General features: G+C 39.0%; 1 protein-coding gene across 1 annotated transcript; it reads left to right on the plus strand.

The window, feature by feature from the left end:
• The first annotated feature begins 4160 nt into the window (after positions 1-4160).
• Positions 4161-5087, plus strand: LOC127670090 (olfactory receptor 12D1-like). Its single transcript, XM_052164415.1, has one exon. The coding sequence runs from the start codon at positions 4161-4163 to the stop codon at positions 5085-5087; it is 927 nt and encodes a 308-aa protein (XP_052020375.1).
• The last annotated feature ends 15218 nt before the right edge of the window (positions 5088-20305 follow it).

The raw sequence follows: 20305 nt of genomic DNA on the forward strand, positions 1-20305 counted from the left end.
GGAAACTGAGATGAGGCAGACAGGTTTCTGGGATCTCAGAAGAGAACACAGCTACCATTGTCAGACTAATGGACCTAGAACAGATTAGAGGAAAGTTCTTTAGTATCTGATGAGAGTTTATTTTAAGATACGTGGATTAAAGACCCCAAGAAACTAGACCACAAGAAAAGACAGGATTCCACGTATACTAAAAATGAGTATCTGTCCATTGCTGCTAGTGAAATAAGGGGGGGACTGCAGAGTCCATGCAGGAAGAGCTTTTCTTTTTTTATATTACAATTATATTTTATTTGCTTATTGAATCCACATTAACATTTATATAGCTTTAGTATACTGTTATGACATGTTATGACATGTTTTGTCATGGTTTTACTATATCTTATATTAAGTTTGTGACTAAATAAGCATATTAAGCAAATTTCTATAAAAAGTAATAAAGGATTCAGTAAAGATTTGTGTTAATCTCAATAGCTAGCACATGAATTTGATAATGTAGCCAATTTCAAAAGTAAATCTTTATTATTATGATAAATTTTTCTTAGAAATGATAGCCATCTTTTTTTTTTAGAGTTTTTGTCTCATATTACTTTTTGTGGTATCTTTGAAGTTTTTTTTTATTCGATATATTTTATTTACATTTCAAATGATTTCCCCTTTTCTGACTTCCTACTTCCCGAAAGTTCCATAAGCCGTCTTCCCCTCCCACTGTTCCCCCATCCACCCGTTCCCACTTCCCTGGCTGGTATTGCCCCACACTGCTACACTGAGTCTTTCCATAACCATGGGCCACTCCTCCATTCTTACATCATTTGATGTGTGGATTATGTTTCGGGTATTCCAATTTTCTAGGCTAATATCCACTTATTAGTGAGTGCATACCATACCATGATTGATCTTTTGAGACTGGGTTACCTCACTTAATATGATGTTCTCCAGCTCCATCCATTTGCCTAAGAATTTCATGAATTCATTGTTTTTTTTATTTGATATATTTTTATTTACATTTCAAATGATTTCCCCTTTTTCTAGACCCCCACTCCCCGAAAGTCCCATCAGCCCCCTTCCCTCCCCCTGTTTTCCCACCCAACCCTTCCCACTTCCCTGTTCTGGTTTTGCCCTATACTGCTTCACTGAGTCTTTCCAGAACAAGGGGCCACTCCTCTGTTCTTCTTGTACCTCATTTGATGTGTGGATTATGTTTCGGGTATTCCAGTTTTCTAGGTTAATATCCACTTATTAGTGAGTGCATACCATGATTCATCTTTTGAGACTGGGTTACCTCACTTAGTATGATGTTCTCCAGCTCCATCCATGAGTCTAAGAATTTCATGAATTCATTGTTTCTAATGGCTGAATAGTACTCCATTGTGTATATATACCACATTTTTTGTATCCATTCCTCCACTGAGGGATACCTGGGTTCTTTCCAGCTTCTGACAATTATAAATAGGGCTGCTATGAACATAGTGGAACACGTATCCTTATTACATGCTGGAGAATCCTCTGTGTATATGCCCAGGAGTGGTATAGCAGGATCCTCCAGAAGTGATGTGCCCAGTTTTCTGAGGAATGGCCAGACTGATTTCCAGAGTGGTTGTACCAATTTGCAACCCCACCAAGCAGTGGAAGAGTGTTCCTCTTTCTCCACATCCTTGCCAACACCTGCTGTCTCCTGAGTTTTTAATCTTAGCCATTCTGACTGGTGTGAGGTGAAATCTCAGGGTTGTTTTGATTTGCATTTCCCTAATGACTAATGATGTTGAGCATTTTTTAAGATGCTTCCCAGCCATCCAAAGTTCTTCAGGTGAAAATTCTTTGTTTAGGTCTGTACCCCATTTTTAATAGGGTTATTTGGTTTTCTGGGGTCTAACTTCTTGAGTTCTTTGTATATATTGGATATTAGCCCAGGAAGAGCTTTTCTAATCAAGGGTCTCTGGGATTGAAAAAAACACCTCAGGGCATCTAGAAAAACAGAAGCACCTAAAAGCACAAGGCATGATGCAAGAAGAAAATTGGACCAGTCAGAACAACCCGGGACTCTAACCCCAGCACTTGGGAGGTTAAGGAAGGAGAATTGTACTTATATTAGGACTATGTCCCAATAAACAAACAAGGGAAGAAGTGTGGGGAAATGCTACCATGTTTTAAGTGCTTACTATACAAGAAGAAAGACCCAGGTTTAGATCTTTAACACTCAGCAATAAAGAATGTGTGTGGTAATCTGTGTATTGAGTACAGGGACCTGGGGAACTAGAACCAGGAGAATTTCTGGAGCTCGTTGTCAAGTTAACGTAGGAAAATTAGTGACCTATTGATTCAGTAGGACACTCTACATCAATTAATTAATCAAGAAAGATTTAGGAAGACATCTGAAATCAGTCCATTGCCTTTACATGTGCATACATACCATTAGAAATTTAACCTGGAAATATTTAATAGCTAATACTTTAAAAAACTTGAAGCCCAACGTCAAATATAGTTCAGAAGAGTATACACAAATGCTGTCAGAATCTTTGGCTACTGTGATATCTGCTTCCATGTTGTTTCCTAGGTTGCAGATAAGAAAAAAAAATGTTCTTAGATTTCTATTTTTTTTCTACATTTTACATAGATAAAGTATAGTTACTGTTATATTTAAAACATAGCTTTCCTTTTCATTTTTATGTATTAAAATGTGTTAAATTTTTAACTTAGTTTTCAAGATAATGGTTTTCCCAGTGGGATTTTTCAAACATATTTCATTTTGCTTGATTTTGCTCCCCCTCCTGCTATCTCCCTGTTTCCTTCTCTGATGCTGATCCCCTGGACTTCCATTACACATTGTTCCACTGCCTTTCTTCTTTCTTTCTATACATCTCTTCTTTTCCTAGAAACATGGTCCCCTTTCTAGTTTTGTGGGTTTGGCCCATGCTTACACCCTCTTGGATCTACATATTTAACTAAGACTAAATATAAGGAGAAACTTATGGCATTTGTCTTTCTATGCCCTTGTTGATTGCTTAACATCATGGTTTTAGTTCCATGTACTTTTCTGCAAATCCATAATTTCATTTTACTTTAAAAATGGATAAAATTTCACTGTGTATATGTACCAAGTTTTCATTTTTCCTTGCTACTTGATGAATACCTAGGCTGATTCATTTTCCTGACTATTGTGAATGTGACAGGATTGAACATGGATATACAAGTATCTCTGTAGTAGGATGTACAGTCCTTTGGGTTCAACCTAGGATCAGTATATCTAGGTCCCATGGTGGTTCTACTTTTAATTTTTAGAGAAAAAATCAGCCTGATTTCCATGGTGGCTACATCACTATATGTTCCTTGCCAGCATTTATTGTCATCTGCTTTCTTAATAAAGGTCATTCAGCCCAGAGTGAGAGAAATGACAAAGTTAGTTAACTTGAATTTCTTTAGTAACTATGGAAGCTGAACACATTAAAATTATTTATTAGCCATTCATATCTCTCTTTTTTGAGAAATTTTAATTTAGATCTTTGTCCATTTATTGATTAGTAGAGTTTTCTGTGGTCATTTGCAATCCATTACAAACTTTAAATATTAATCCAGTGCCTGAAGTATACCAAGAGAATATTTTGGCCATTTGGTAGTTTCTGTTGATAGCATCTTTGCTGTGAGGAATATTTAAATTCATGTAATGACACTGGCCAATTCCTTTGATGCTATATTTCTTTTCTTTAAAAGGACAGTGATTGGAATAGGTCCATCTACTCTTATCCTTCTCTAGTTGGAATCTTTCAAGTGCATTTACCTCACAGATGTCTACCTGGTGAACTATGTAAAAGCTATTCCACGGTGGAGCCAACTTAAGAAATAACGAGAAGATAGGGTCAAAATGGAAATGTTCACATAATGAAAATTTTGGTGAGCTTGTGTTCTATTAAAAGTCACTAAATAAAAAGGAAATGATTAGGGAAATGTAGTAAATTAGATGTTTCATTTCAACCCACAACGGGCACTTATTAAACATTGCTATTTAACACAATAATGGGTAAATACTAGGAAGAACTTGAGATGACATCATGAAAAACAGTAACTCATTCTCAAAATACTTTGTTTATGAAAAGAAAATCTACGGCCAGAAGGACTGGACAACATGCAGAGTAGCATTGTATAATAAGTGTCTTTCCTTATAGGTGATGTCCAATCAAACCTCAGTCACTGAATTTCTCCTGCTGGGAGTGACAGACATACAAGAATTAAACCCTATTCTCTTTGCGATTTTCTTCACCATCTACTTTGTCAATATAACTGGGAATGGAGCCATCCTGATGATCGTCATCTTGGACCCAAGACTCCACTCACCTATGTATTTCTTCCTGGGAAACCTAGCATGTCTAGATATCTCCTACTCCACTGTAACACTGCCAAAGATGTTGGAGAACCTCCTCTCCACAGGCAAAGCAATTTCCTTCCTGGGATGCATCACTCAACTTCATTTCTTCCACTTCCTGGGTAGCACTGAGACCATGCTGCTGCCAGTGATGGCATTTGACCGCTTTGTGGCTATCTGCAGACCACTCCACTATCCAGTCATTATGAATCACCAGCTCTGTGTTCACATGACTGTTACTATCTGGATCATGGGCTTCTTGCATGCCTTGCTTCATGCTATAATGACATCTCGTTTGAGCTTCTGTGGTCCCAATCATGTCCATCATTTCTTCTGTGATATTAAGCCATTGCTGGATCTGGCCTGTGAAAACACTGAGCTCAACCTTTGGTTGCTCAATACAGTCACAGGCACCATTGCCCTCACTTCTTTTTTTCTGATATTTCTCTCCTATTTCTACATCATCGCCTATCTTCTCCTCAAGACTGGTTCCTGCACCATGCTCCACAAAGCACTGTCCACTTGTGCCTCTCACTTCATGGTTGTTATTCTGTTCTATGCTCCTGTTCTCTTCACCTACATCCATCCTGCCTCAGGAAGCTCTCTGGATCAGGACAGAATCATTGCCATCATGTACAGTGTGGTCACTCCTGCTCTCAATCCACTCATCTACACCTTGAGAAACAAGGAAGTGAGGAGTGCACTGAATAGGAAAGTGAGAAGATGGTTCTGACTTGAAGAATCTAAAGAACTCTGCTGAGGTATAAACAACCAGGCAATAAGGAATTAAAATATATTTCTGAAGTTAAGGTATGTTCTTATATATAATAGATGTGCATATATATTACTGAACAAGTTGAGTGATGTCAAATATATTTAATGGTATTGATCTTTTAAAGCAAGGGAAAAACTTAATTTGTGGGCCTCTAATCATAGAATTCATTCACTGAATTTGATTTTGGCATATAAGTTGATGGCATTGACTTGTGTCTTATATATACATGTGTATAGAAATTTGTGTACAATATCCATGTCTAGTATATCTTGTTCATCTTTCAACTCATATTATTTGAATTAATATTATGCTTGCTTATTTCAAAGAATTATTAACACTGTGGGTTCTCAATTTGAAAATTTATTTGCAAATCATGAGTGAGCTACTAAAAGTTTCAGTGACAAAACATCTATTTTAAGCCTAAGTCTTATTCTGTTACTATTGTATTTTTTATTCTTTTCTATTCGATATATTCTTCATTTACATTTCAAATTATTTCCCCATTCCTGGATCCCCCCTCCCCGAAACTCCCATAAGCCCTCCCCCCCCCCGATCCCCCAATCCACCCCTTCCCTGTCCTGGTATTCCCCTACACTGCTGCACTTTCCAGGACCAGGGGCCACTCCTTCCTTCTTCTTGGGCATCATTTGATATGTGAATTGTGTCTTGGGTATTCCAAGATTCTAGGCTAATATCCATTTATCAGTGAGCGCATACCATGGGTGTTCTTTTGAGACTGGGTTACCTCACTTAGGATGATGCTCTCCAGCTCCATCCATTTGTCTAAGAAATTTTGTGAATTCATTGTTTTTAATGACTGAATAGTACTCCATTGTGTATATATACCACATTTTCTGTATCCATTCCTCCGTTGAGGGACATCTGGGTTCTTTCCAGCTTCTGGATATTATAAATAGGGCTGCTGTGAACATAGTGGAGCATGTATTCTTATTACATGCTGGGGAATCCTCTAGGTATATGCCCAGAAGTGGTATAGCGGGGTCCTCCAGAAGTATCATTCCCAGTTTTCTGAGGAACCACCAGACTGATTTTAACATCTAAACATCTATTTTAAGCCTAATTCTTATTCTGTTAACATTGGAATGTTGGTAGATAATGGATATGTTTTTATTTTTAAAATTTTGTTACTGATTATTATTTTTGAGACTAGGTCTCCTGTAGCTTAGACTGGCCTTGAATTCCTCATGACTTGCTTCCAACTCTTAATTGCCAGAATTATAGGTCTGTATCTACAACACCTGCCCGGACCTCCAGACTTGCTGTAGATTGAGAGGAGACAGAGTAGGACTCTGGTATGGCGTTAAAGACTATCTCCAGATGTTCTAGCTATCTAACTATACTTAAATGCTGATGATAATGTCTAAAATGTCCTAAAGACTTTCTTGCTCTTTCTGATGGTTAAAATCCTCTGGTTTAGGCAACTAATACCTGTACTCTAACAGCAGGGTCTGGGGTATTAAATAAAGGATTAATTGCCAGAGCCCTTTCACTTTTGTCCACATGCCTCTTGCTTGTCAGGCTAGGGGGAAGTTTGAAGCAATAAACTTCTATTGAACCTGGACAAGAAAATAATGCTCATAGAAGGAAAAATTTCACATGAGCAAATATGCATAAACTCACACAAATTTAAATACAGATTCATGATGCACATTTATACATTTCCATTCAAACCAGTTGGGACTAACTTGCATACATTTTTACAATTGCATATGTACACACACATGCGCGTGCACATGTGCGCGTGCACACACACACACACACACACACGCACACAGCTACACTTCCATATGCATTTAGAGCAAAAGACAAAACACCAGTGCAGAAAGAACTCACTCATTTTGGATGAAAAATGAGCTCCAATCTTTATTGCATACAGAAAGAAAAATCCTCTACTCTTTTAATGATAAATGAATTAAACCCAAGTGTGTAAGTAGAATACTTTGACACTTTTAATAAGACCAAGTCTGCCTTGTTATTAAGAAAATACTTGTTCTGTCCCATGGTAAGGAGAAGGCTGTCTGCTCCTTCTGCTCTCTGTAGCTTCTTTTTGTCCTCTTTCTCTCTCTATTCTGCATATTGCTCTCTTAGTTTGTTATGTTACCTAGAGTTTCTAAGTTATTGCACTCTGTATTATCCTAATCTTGCTCTCTCCTCCTGCTCTGATGTCACAATAATATTCTTACTCTCAATGGCTTTTCTCACAATGCTATGCCTTTATTTCTAAGTTCTTCTTCAATTCAGCTCTGTCTAAAAAGTTCTCTTGTGGCCTAACTAAAAAAATTATCCTCAGTTCTGTCTAAAAACTTCTCTTCAGCTCAGTTCTGACCCTTCTCTTTGTCCTCAGCATTTATACATCTTTCAGAATATATGATCACAAAGTAAAAAGTTTGCTACAAGTTCACACATGAAATCAAATCATAAATCTAATAAGAAGTATACAACAGAGAATGTTTACAAGGATATCAATTAAGAATATGTATCTGGCTAAATAGTCATCACCTGTCACAGCCTCTGGGTAGTAGAAAGTCTGGTTAGGATCTAGAAGCAATTAACTGGTGACACATGGGGAGACTGATAGAATTCTCATTGCAGCTTTGACTATCAGAAAGGACCTAATAGCAGTTTCACTATAAAAGAACTTAATAATACTGATATAGCTTTCTACTGGGGCAGACTCTTGGCTGGTCTGCTCCAATGAAGACACCATCTCCTGATCCATCCTGATGCACTCAGAGCAGTTGGTATGAACACACACACCCCACCTCTGGAGTCACAGAGCTGCTGCTCAGGGCCCAGTGGACTTGGGACCCATCAGCCACCAAAACCCCGCCCTCCCAAATACCACACCCTTTCCATCCCTTCCACCCCTCCCACTGCACAGTTCTTTCTTCTGGGGCAGACTCCTGGCTGGTCTGCTCCAGAGAAGACACCATATCCAGATCCATCCTGAAGAACCCGCTGCACTCAGAGCAGTTGACCAACCATCTGAAGGCCTCCCTGGAGATCAACTGCAGCCAGGGCAACAGATCAGCACTCTCTCTGCCCCTGTGAAGAGCCCCCCACAGATGATCTGCTATGGCCAGGACTGCAGGCTTACCAGGAGACCTGAAGAAACCCAGGGTCAAAAGAGGCAGACTCCAGGCAAGCACTCAGACCAACAAACACCAGGGATATCCAGATGGCAAAAGGCAAGTGCAAGACCATAAGCAGCAGGAGACAATATATGTGGGCATCATCAGAACCCACTTCTCCCACAACAGCAATCCCTGAATACAACACACCTAAAACTCAAGAAGCTGACCTAAAATCCTATATCATGAAGATAATAGAGTCCTTTAAGGACGATATCAAAAACTCACTGAAAGAAATACAGGAAAACACAGGTACACAGGTGAAGGAATTGAATAAAGTCCTCAAAGACCAAAAAGTGAAAATAGAAACAATACAGAAAACACAAATAGAGGCAAACCTGAAAATTGAAAACCCAGAAAAGAGGTCAGGAATTACAGATGTAAGTATCGTAAACAGAATACAAGAGATAGAAGAGAGAATCTCAGGTGCAGAAAATACCATAGAAGAGTTGGACACAATAGTCAAAGAAAATGCAAAATGCAAAAAGCTCCTGACCCTAAACATCCAGGAAATCCAAGACACAGTGAGAAGACCAAACCCAGGGATTATAGGTACAGAAGAGAGCAAAGATTCCCAAATTAAAGGGCTGGTAATATCTTCATCAAAATTATAGAAGAAAACTTCCCTAACCTAAAGAAAGAGATGCCCATGAATATACAAGAAGCCTACAAAACTCCAAATAGTTTGGAGCAGAAAAGAAATTCCTCCTATCACATAATAATTAAAACACCAAATGCACTAAACAAAGAAAGAATATTAAAAAGCAGTAAGGGAAAAATGTCAAGTAACATATAAAAGCAGACCTATCAGAATTACACCAGACTTAGCAGAAACTATGAAAGCTAGAAGATTCTGGGCATATATGATACAGACCCTAAGAGAACATAAATGCCAGCCCAGGCTATTATACCCAGCAAAACTCTTAATTGCCATAGTTGGAAAATACAGGATATTCTATGACAAAACCAAATTTACACAATATTTTTCCACAAACCCAGCTCAACAAAAGGTAATAGGTAGAAAATAAAAACACTAGGAGGGAAACTACACCCTAGAAAAAGCATGAAGGTAATGTTTCAACAAACCCAAATGAAGATAGCCACAAAAACATACTTCCATCTCTAACAAAAATAACAGGAAGTAACGATCACTTTTCCATAATATCTCTTAACATCAATGGACTCAATTTCCCAATAAAAAGACATGGACTAACAGACTGGATATGTAAACAGGACCCAACATTTTGTTGCATACAACAAATGCACATCAGTGACAAAGACAGACACTACCTCAGAGTAAAAGGCTGTAAAAAAAAATTTCCAAGCAAATGATCCCAAGAAAAAAGATGGAGTAGACATTGTTTTTTTTTAATATTTTTATTTTCTATATTCTTTGTTTACATTCCAAATAATTTCCCCTTTCCCGGATCCCCCCTCCCCATATGTCCCATAAACCTTCTTCTCTCCATCCCTTCTCCAATTACCTCCCTCCTTTTTCTCTGTCCTTATATTCCCTTCCCATGCTAGATCAATCCTTTCCAGGATCAGGACCCTCTCCATACTTCTTCATGGGAGTCATTTGTTATGCAATTTGTGCCTTGGGTATTCAGGGCTTCTGGGCTAATTAATATTCACTTATCAGAGATTGCATTCCATGTGTATTCTTTTGTGATTGGGTTACCTCACTTAGAATGATATTTTCCAGATCAAACCATTTGCCTAAAAATTTTGTGAATTCATTGTTTCTAATTGCTGAGTAGTATTCCAATGTGTAAATATACCACATTTTCTGTATCCATTCCTCCTTTGAGGGGCATCTGGGTTCTTTCCAGCTTCTGGTCATTATAAACAGGCTGCTATGAACATAATGGAGCGTGTGTCTTTATTGCATGCCGGGGAATCCTTCGGGTATATGCCCAGGAGAGGTATAGCAGGGTCCTCTGGAAGTCTCATGTCCAGTTTTCTGAGAAACCTCCAGACTGATTTCCACAGTGGTGGTACCATCTTACAGCCCCACCAGCAGTGGATGAGTGTTCCTCTTTCTCCACATCCTCGCCAACACCTGCTGTCTCCTGAGTTTTTGACCTTAGCCATTCTGACTGGTGTAAGGTGAAATCTCAGGGTTGTTTTGATCTGCATTTCGCTAATGACTAATGATGTTGAACACTTCTTAAGGTGCCTCTCGGCCATCCAAATTTCTTCAGGTGAAAATTCTTTGTTAAGATCTATACCCCATTTTTTCATAGGGTTATTTGGTTCCCTGGGGTCTAACTTCTTGAGTTCTTTGTATATATTGGATATTAGCCCTCTATCAGATGTGGGCTTGGTGAATATCCTTTCCCAATTTGATGGTTGCCGTTTTGTCCTTTTAACAGTGTCCTTTGCCTTACAGAAACTTTGTAATTTTATGAGGTCCCATTTGTCAATTCTTGATCTTAAAGCATAAGCTATTGGTGATCTGTTCAGGAACCTTTCCCCTGTGCCCATGTCCTCAAGGGTTTTCCCCAGTTTCTTTTCTATTAGTTTCAGTGTGTCTGGTTTTACATGGAGGTCCTTGATCCACTTGGAGTGAAGTTTAGTACATGGAGACAAGAATGGATCAATTCGCATTCTTCTGCATGCTGACCTCCAATTGATCCAGCACCATTTGTTGAAAAGGCTATCTTTTTTCCACTGGATGTTTTTGACTCCTTTGTTGAAGATCAAGTGACCATAGGTGTGTGGATTCATCTTCAATTCTATTCCATTGGTCCATTTGTCTGTCACTGTGCCAATACCATGCAGTTTTTAACACTATTGCTCTGTAGTATTGCTTGAAGTCAGGGATACTGATTCCCCCAGAATTTCTTTTGTTGTTGAGAATAGTTTTAGCTATCCTGGGTTGCTTGTTATTCCAGATGAATTTGAGAATTGCTTTTTCTAACTCTGTGAAGAACTGAGTTGGGATTTTGTTGGGGATTGCATTGAATCTGTAGATTGCTTTTGGCAAGATGGCAATTTTAACTATATTAATCCTGCCAATCCACGAGCATGGCAGATTTTTCCATTTTCTGAGGTCTTATTTCAGATAAAATTGACTTTCAACTTAAAGTTGTCAAAAAAGGTAAGGAAGGACACTTCAAACTGGTCAAAGGAAAAATCTAACAAGATGAACTCTCAATTCTGAACATCTGTGCTCCAAATGCAAGGGCACCCACATTCATAAAGGAAACTTTGTTAAAGCTCAAAGCACACATTATACCTCACACAATTATAGTGGGAGGCTTCAACACCCCACTCTCAGCCATGGACAAATCATGGAAACAGAAACTAAACAGAGACACAGTGAAACTAACAGAAGTTATGAACCAAATAGATCTAACAGACAACATGTCATCCTAAACCAAAAGAATATACCTTCTTCTTAGGGCCTCGTGGTACCTTCTCCAAAACTGACCATATAATTGGCCACAAAATGGCCTCAATAGATACAGGAATATTGAAGTAGTTCTGTGCACCATATCAGGTCACCACGGTCTAAGGCTGGTCTTAAGTTCAAACAAAAACAACTAAAAACACACATATACATGGAAGCTGAACAATGCTCTACTCAATGATAATTTGGTCAAGGAAGAAATAAAGAAAAAATTAAAGACTTTTTAGAATTTAATGAAAATGAAGACACATCATACCAAAACTTATGGGACACAATGAAAGCAGTGCTAACAGGAAAACTCATAGCCCTAAGTTCCTCCAAAAAGAAAATGGAGAGAGCTTATACTAGCAGCTTGACAGCACACCGGAAAGCTCCATAACAAAAAAAACAAAAAAACAAAAAACAAACAAACAAAAAAAGCAAATACACCCAAGAGGAGTAGACGGCAGGAAATCATCAAACTCAGGGTTGAAATCAACCAAATAGAAACAAAAAGAGTTATACAAAGAATCAACTAAACCAGAAGCTGGTTCTTTGAAAAAATCAACAAAATAGATAAAGCTTTAGCCAGATTAACTAGAGGGCACAGAGACAGTACCAAATTAATAAAATCAAAAATGAAAAGGGAGACATAACAACAGAAACTGTGGAAATTCAAAAAATCATCAGATCCTACTACAAAAGCTTATACTCAACAAAATCAGAAAATCTTGAGGAAATGGAAAATTTTCTAGACGCATATCAGGTGTCAAAGTTAAAACAGGATCAGATAAGCCATCTAAATAGTCCATAATCCCTGAGGAAATAGAAGCAGTCAGTAACAGTATCCCAATCAAAGCCCAGGACTGGAAGGGTTTAGTGGAGAATTCTATCAGATCTTCAAAGAAGACCTAATACAAATACTCTCCAAACTATTCCACAACATAGAAACAGAAAGAACACTATCCAACTCATTCTATGAAGCCACAATTATGCTGATACCAAATCCACACAAAGATCCAACAAAGAAAGAGAACTTCAGACCAATTTCCCTTATGAATATTGATGCAAAAGTACTCAATAAAATCCTTGACAACCAAATACAAGAATACATCAAAATGATAGTTCACTATGATCAAGTAGGCTTCATCCCAGGGATGCAGGGATGGTTCAATATATGGAAATCCATCAATGTAATCCACTACATAAACAAACTCAAAGAACAAAACCACATGATCATTTCACTAGATGCTGAAAAAAGCATTTGATAATATTCAGCATCCATTCATGTTAAAAGTCTTGGAAAGAAAAGGAATTCAACACCCACACCTAAACATAGTAAAAGCAATATTCAGAAAACCACTAGCCAACATCAAACTAAATGGAGAGAACTTGAAGCAATCCCACTAAAATTGGGAACCATAAAAGGCTGCCCACTCTCTCCCTATCTACTCAGTATTGCACTTGAAGTTCTTGCTAGAGCAATTAGACAGAAAAAGGTGGTCAAAGATATACAAATTGGACAGGGAGAAGTCAAAATATCACTATTTGCAGATGATATGATCATATACATAAGTGACCCCAAAAATTCCACCAGAGAACTCCTAAAGCTGATAAACAACTTCAGCAAAGTGTCTAGATATAAAATTATCTCAAACAAATCAGTAGCCTTCCTTTATTCTAAGGATAATCAGTATCCTGGACCTCAAGCAGTACTACAGAGTGTTAAAAACTGCATGGTATTGGTACAGTTACAGGCAGGTAGATCAGTGGAATAGAATTGGATACCCAGAAATGAACCCACACACCTACGGTCACTTGATCTTTGACAAAGGAGCTAAAACCAACCAGTGGAAAAAAGATAGTCTTTTCAACAAATGGTGCTGGTTCAACTGAAGGTCAGCTTGCAGAAGAATACAAATCAATCTATGCTTATCTCCTTGTACTAACCTCAACTCCAAATGGATCAAGGACCTCCACATAAAACCAGTCACACTAAAACTAATAGAGAAGAAACTGGGGAAGACCCTTGAGGACATAGGCACAAGGGAAAAGTTCCTGAACAGAACACCAAGAGCTTATGTTCTAAGATCAAGAATTGACAAATGGGACCTCATAAAGTTACAAAGTTTCTGTAAGGCAAAGGACACTGTCAATAGGACAAAACGGCAACCAACAAATTGGGAAAAGATCTTCACCAATCCTACATCTGATAGAGGGCTAATATCCAATATATATAAAGAACTCAAGAAGTTAGACTCCAGAAAACCAAACAACCCTATTAAAAAATGGGGTACAGAGTTAAACAAAGAGTTCTCACCTGAAGAACTTTGGATGGTGGAGAAGCATCTTAAAAAATGCTCAACTTCATTAGTCATTAGGGACTTACAAAGTTTCTATAAGGCAAAGGACACCATCAAAAGGACAGATCAGCAACCAACAAATTGGGAAAAGATCTTCACCAGCCCTATATCTGACAGAGGGCTAACATCCAATATAAACAAAGAACTCAAGAAGGTAGACTCCAGAGAGCCAAGTAACACTATTTAAAAATGGGGTACAGAGCTAAACAAAGAATTTTCACCTGAAGAACTTTGAATGGCTGAGAAGCACCCTAAGGAATGTTCAGCATCATTAGTCATTAGGGAAATGCAAAACAAAACAACCCTGAGATTTCGCCTCATACCAGTCAGAATGGCTAAGATTAAAAACTCAGGAGACAGCAGGTATTGGCAAGGATGTGGAGAAAAAGGAACACTCCTCCATTGTTGGTGGGATTGCAAGCTGATACAACCACCTTTCACAATAGTCACAAATAATATTACATACTTTGCTTGACTCTAACCAAGCAAGTGAAAGATCACTATGACAAGGACTTTGTGTCTCTGAAGAAAGAAGTCAAAGATCTCAGAAGATGGAAAGATCTCCTATGCTCATGGATTGGCAGGATTAATATAGTAAAAATGGCCATCTTGCCAAAAGCAATCTACAGATTCAATGCAATCCCCATCAAAATTCCAAATCAATTCTTCATAGAACTAGAAAGAGCAATCTGCAAATACATTTGGAATAACAAAAAAGCCAGGATGTCAAAAACTAACAACAAAAGAACTTCTGGAGGAATCACCATCCCTGACCTCAAGCTGTACTACAGAGCAATTGTGATTTTAAAAAAGCTGTTTGGTATTGGTACAGAGACAGGCAGGAATATCAATGGAATAGAATTAAAGACCCAGAAATGAACCCACACACCTATGGTCACTTGATCTTTGACAAAGGAGCTAAAAACATCCAGGAGTAAAAAGACAGCATTTTTAACAAGTGGTGCTGGATCAACTGGAGGTCAGTGTAGTCCGCCAGCGGCCACATACGAACTGGGTTACCTGGAAGAAAATTCTGAGGTTAACGGGAAGGGGGCAAAAGAGAAATGAGTCAAGAGGACAGTTGCCCATAGAGACCAACTTTACTATCAATAAGCCAATATTTATAATCTTAGGAAAAACCACCCTGCCCCCCAAATAGCCGAGAGTTCATGGATCTTCTTCTCGGCGGGTTGTCTGCTTAGTCACGCAGTTTTCTGTTGGTCTCCGGTTGGAGCTGCGCTGAGGTGAAATCGGCTGTATTGTTATCTTGAATAGGCCTGAGATAATGCCTGGGGAAGGGTGGAGGCTGTAGGCCAGGAATGCCGCAGCTTGAAAAGGCCAGAGGTAGCCCATCCGGAGAGTGGGGGTTGCCAGCCAGCTTAATGTTGTGGGGGAAGAGACAGGTCAGCATACAGAAAAATGCAAATCAACCCATTCTTATCTCCTTGTACAAAGCTCAAGTCCAAGTGAATCAAGGACTGCCGCATAAAGCTAGATACACTGAAGCTTATAGAGGAGAAAGTGGGGAAGAGCCTTGAACACATGGGCACCGGGGAAATTTTCCTGAACAGAACAACAATGGCTTATGCTCTAAGATCAAGAATCAACAAATGGCCAACAGAGGGCTAATATTTAATATATACGAAGAACTCAAGAAGGTAGAACCCAGAGAACCAAATAACCCCATTAAAACATGGAGTATGGAGCTAAACAAAGAATTTTCACATGAAGAACTTCTGAGGGCTGAGAAACACCTTAAGAAATGTTCAACATCATTAATCATTAGGGAAATGCAAATCAAAACAACCTTGAGATTTCACCTCACACCACTCAGAATGGCTAAGGTCAAAAACTCAGGAGACAGCAGGTGTTGGCGAGGATGTGGAGAAAGAGGAACACTCCTCCACTGCTGGTGGGATTGCAAGATGGTACAACCACTTTGGAAATCAGTCTGGCAGTTCCTCAGAAAACTGGGCATGAGACTTCCTGAGGACCCTGCTATACCACTCCTGGGCATATACCCAGAGGATTCTTCAGCATGCAATAAGGACACATGTTCCACTATGTTCATAGCAGCCCTATATGTAGTAGCCAGAAGCTGGCAAGAACCCAGGTGTCCTTCAACGGAGGAATGAATACCAAAAATGTGGTATATTTACACAATGGAGTACTATTCAGCCATTAGAAGCAATGAATTCATGAAATTCTTAGAGAAATGGATGGAGCTGGAGAACATCATACTAAGTGAGGTAACCCAGTCTCAAAAGATCAGTCATGGTATGCACTCACTGATAAGTGGATATTAGCTAGAAACTTTGAATACCCAAGACATAATCCACATATTAAATGATGTCCAAAAAGAATGGAGGAGTGGCCCCTGGTTCTGGAAAGACTCAGTGCAACAGTATAGGGGAATACCAGAACAGGGAAGTGGGAAGGGGTAGATGGAGGAATAGGGGGAGGGAAGAGGGCTTATGGGACTTGCAGTGAGTGGGGACCCAGAAAAGGGGAAATCATTTGAAATGTAAATAAAAAAATATATCAATAAAGGAAAAAATTTTTAAAAAGAATCAACAAATGGGACCTCATTAAATTGCAAAGCTTCTTAAAAGGCAAAGGACACTGTCAATAGGACAAAACCACAACCAACAGATTGGGAAAAGATCTTTACCAATCCTATAGCTTATAGCGGTCTAATACCCAATATCTACAAAGAACGCAAGAAGTTAGATTCCAGAGAATCAAATAACCCTATTAAAAAATGGGGAACAGAGCTAAACAAGGAATTCTCAACTGAGGAATCTTGAATGGCTGTGAAGCACCTAAAGAAATGTTCAGCATCCTTAGTTATCAGGGAAATGCAAATCAAAACAACCCTGAGATTCCACCTCACATCAGTCAGAATGGCTCAGATCAAAAACTCAGGTAACAGCAGATGCTGGAGAGGATGTAGAGAAAGAGAAACACTCCTCCATTGCTGGTGGGATTGCAAGCTGGTACAACCACTCTGGAAATCAGTTTGGAGGTCCCTCAGAAAATTAGACATAGTACTTCCTGAGAACCCAGCTATACCACTTCTGGACATATACCCAGAAGATGCTCCAACATGTAACAAGGACACATGCTCCACTATGTTCAGAGAAGTCTAATTTATAATAGCCAGAAGCTGGAAAGAACCCAGATGTCCTTCAGCATAGGTATAGATACAGAAAATATCGTATATTTACACAATAGAATACTACCCAGCTATTAAAACCAGTGAATTCATGAAATTCTTATGCAAATGGATGGAACTAGAAAATATCATCCTGAGTGTGGTAACCCAATCACAAAAGAAAACATGGTATATACTCACATAAATGGATATTAGCCCAAAAACTCACAATAAGCAAGATACAATTCACAGACCACATGAAGCTCAAGGAGAAGGAAGATCAAAGTGTGGGTGCTTTGGTTTTTCTGAGAAAGGGAACAAAATACAGGAGCAGTTATGGAGATAAAGCATAGAACAGAGACTGAAGGAAAGGCCATCCCAGAGACTGTCCCACCTGGGAATTTATCCTATAAGCAGTCACCAAACCCCAACACTATTGTGGATTTCAAGAAATGCTTGCCAAAAGATGCCTGAAATGGCTGTCTCCTGAGAGGCTCTGCCAGAGCCTTACAAATTCAGAGGCAGATGCTAGAAGCCAACCATTGGGCTCAGTGTGGGGTCCCCAATGGAGGAATTAGAGAAAGAACTGAAAGAGCTGAAGGGGTGTGCAACCTCATAGGTAGAACAACAATATCAACCAACCAAACCCTCCAGAGATCCCAGGGACTAAGCCTTCAACCAAGGGGTACACATGGCTCCAGCTGCATTTGTAGCAGAGGAATGCCTTGTCAGGCATCAATGGGAGGAGAGATCCTTGGTCCTATGAAGGCTCAATAGATGCCCCAGCGTAGGGAAATCAAGGGAGGGTAGCAAGGGAGGGTAGGTGTGAGTGGGTTGGGGGAAGAAATATCCTCACAGAAGCAGGGGGAGGGAGAATGGGTTAGGGGTTTTCTGGGAGGGGGAGTGGAAACCAGGAAAGGGAATAGCATCTGAAATGTAAATAAAGAATATATTCGATAAAAAATCAAAAAAATACTAATATAATTTTACAAATTCTTATAGGATCATCATTAAGAATTAAGAAATCATCTATTTGTGTATGTAGCATCACTACAAGACAGTACCTCTTCATAAATCTGTAGAGACCTGCACAAAATGCTGGGCTAATACCCAGCGATTGTTATATACATGATAATAACAAGAAAAGGATATTAATAGCAGGATTGGTTCCTAAAATAATTTTCTCCTGGGCCTTGTCTATGGTAGAAATCTGTCATGGATTATTATAATCCAGGAAGATTATTTAAGGAAGTTATTAGTTTGTGCTGTGATGGCTCCTGGCACACACCTAGCTTTATAAACAGTTTGGATAATATGTTTCATTAACTAAACATATCAAATGTATATCAGCAGAAGGATGTTGAAATATTTTAAACATATCAGTTTATACTCTTCAAAATCTGGTCAGTAACTTCTTTCCCACCAACACTCTGAATGTTGAGTAGCCTTAGCTACCAGTGTACAAGTGATGGAATACAGTTGAAGGTGAGAGTGCTTCTTGTGGTTAGATTGTTTTCAAACCTATTTTATTTGACAGATATCTTTAATATTTACAGGCATGAAATGTGTTTGTATCCAGTCCACCACAATTCCCTGTTCTCTAACTCCTCCCCTACATACCCTTCATGTTTATCATACAATTTCCTGTGCTTTCTATGGTCAAGGAGTAGATGTCTATGTATAAACAGTGTTTGCTGGACACTACACATGAGAATGCAGTTATGCAAATAAACTCACAATGGCTGGAACTGAACACACAAGTCTTTCACAAGATTAAGACACACAAAATTCCATGGATTTCCACCCCTGGCTGAAGAGTTTGGGCAGTAAATAGCTACTGTGAGAAAGAAAGCCTTTTTTCTTCAGGAATGTGGGCCATGCTCTGGTATATGAGTGCACACATATTCATACAAAATCAGTACACAATACATTCAGTGTGTACTCAATGAGGTGTTTTTTTAGGAAACTCATAAAGTCCGTGGACTTATCCATCCAAACAAAACAACTAAAGATATTAATGAACACAATAAACTTTAGGATGGAAGAGAACTTTGCTCTTGTACAAAGGTGAAAAGCTTCCTCCCTCAGTTACTGAACTGGGCCACGGGGCTGCAGAAACTGTACCTGAGTGGGAAAGCTCCTTGGTGATGAGTTAGGGCAGGTCCAATGGAGATCGATACCTCTGATGCTCACAATCAGCAAAACTCTTCCTGCTGTACCAGAATTCCCCGTAGTTGTGATCTAAAGATTTGAAGTTTTTCTTAGTGTCATTCAGTGAATGTGTCTATTTTCTTACTATCTAGTTATTTCAGTTTGGATTCTATCCAAGTAACAATGATTTTTTTTCTTATCTTTTTTTATTGATATATTTATTTACATTTCAAATGATTTCCCCTTTTCTGTACCCCCACTCCCCAAAAGTCCCATCAGTCCCCTTCCCTCCCCCTGTTTTCCCACCCAACCCTTCCCACTTCCCTGTTCTGATTTTGCTCTATACTGCTTCACTGAGTCTTTTCAGAACAAGGGGCCACTCCTCCATTCTTCTTGTACCTCATTTGATGTGTGGATTATGTTTTGGGTATTCCAGTTTTCTAGGTTAATATCCACTTATTAGTAAGTGCATACCATGATTCATCTTTTGAGTCTGGGTTACCTCACTTAGTATGATATTCTCCAGCTCCATCCATTTGCCTAAGAATTTCATGAATTCATTGTTTCTAATGGCTGAATAGTACTCCATTGTGTATATATACCACATTTTTTGCATCCACTCTTCTGTTGAGGGATACCTGGGTTCTTTCCAACTTCTGGCAATTATAAATAGGGCTGTTATGAACATAGTGGAACATGTATCCTTATTACATGCTGGGGAATCTTTAGGGTATATGCCCAGGAGAGGTATAGCAGGATCTTCTGGAAGTGAGGTGCCCAGTTTTTGGAGGAACCGTCAAACTGACTACAGAGCAATAGTGTTAAAAACTGCATGGTATTGGTACAGTGACAGGCAGGCAGATCAATGGAACAGGATTGAAGATCCAGAAATGAACCCACACACCTATGGCCACTTGATCCTCGACAAAGGGGCTGAAAACATCCAATGGAAAAAAGATAGC

This window comes from Apodemus sylvaticus, chromosome 19 (genome assembly GCF_947179515.1).
Source record: "Apodemus sylvaticus chromosome 19, mApoSyl1.1, whole genome shotgun sequence".
NCBI classification, from domain to species: Eukaryota; Metazoa; Chordata; class Mammalia; order Rodentia; family Muridae; genus Apodemus; species Apodemus sylvaticus.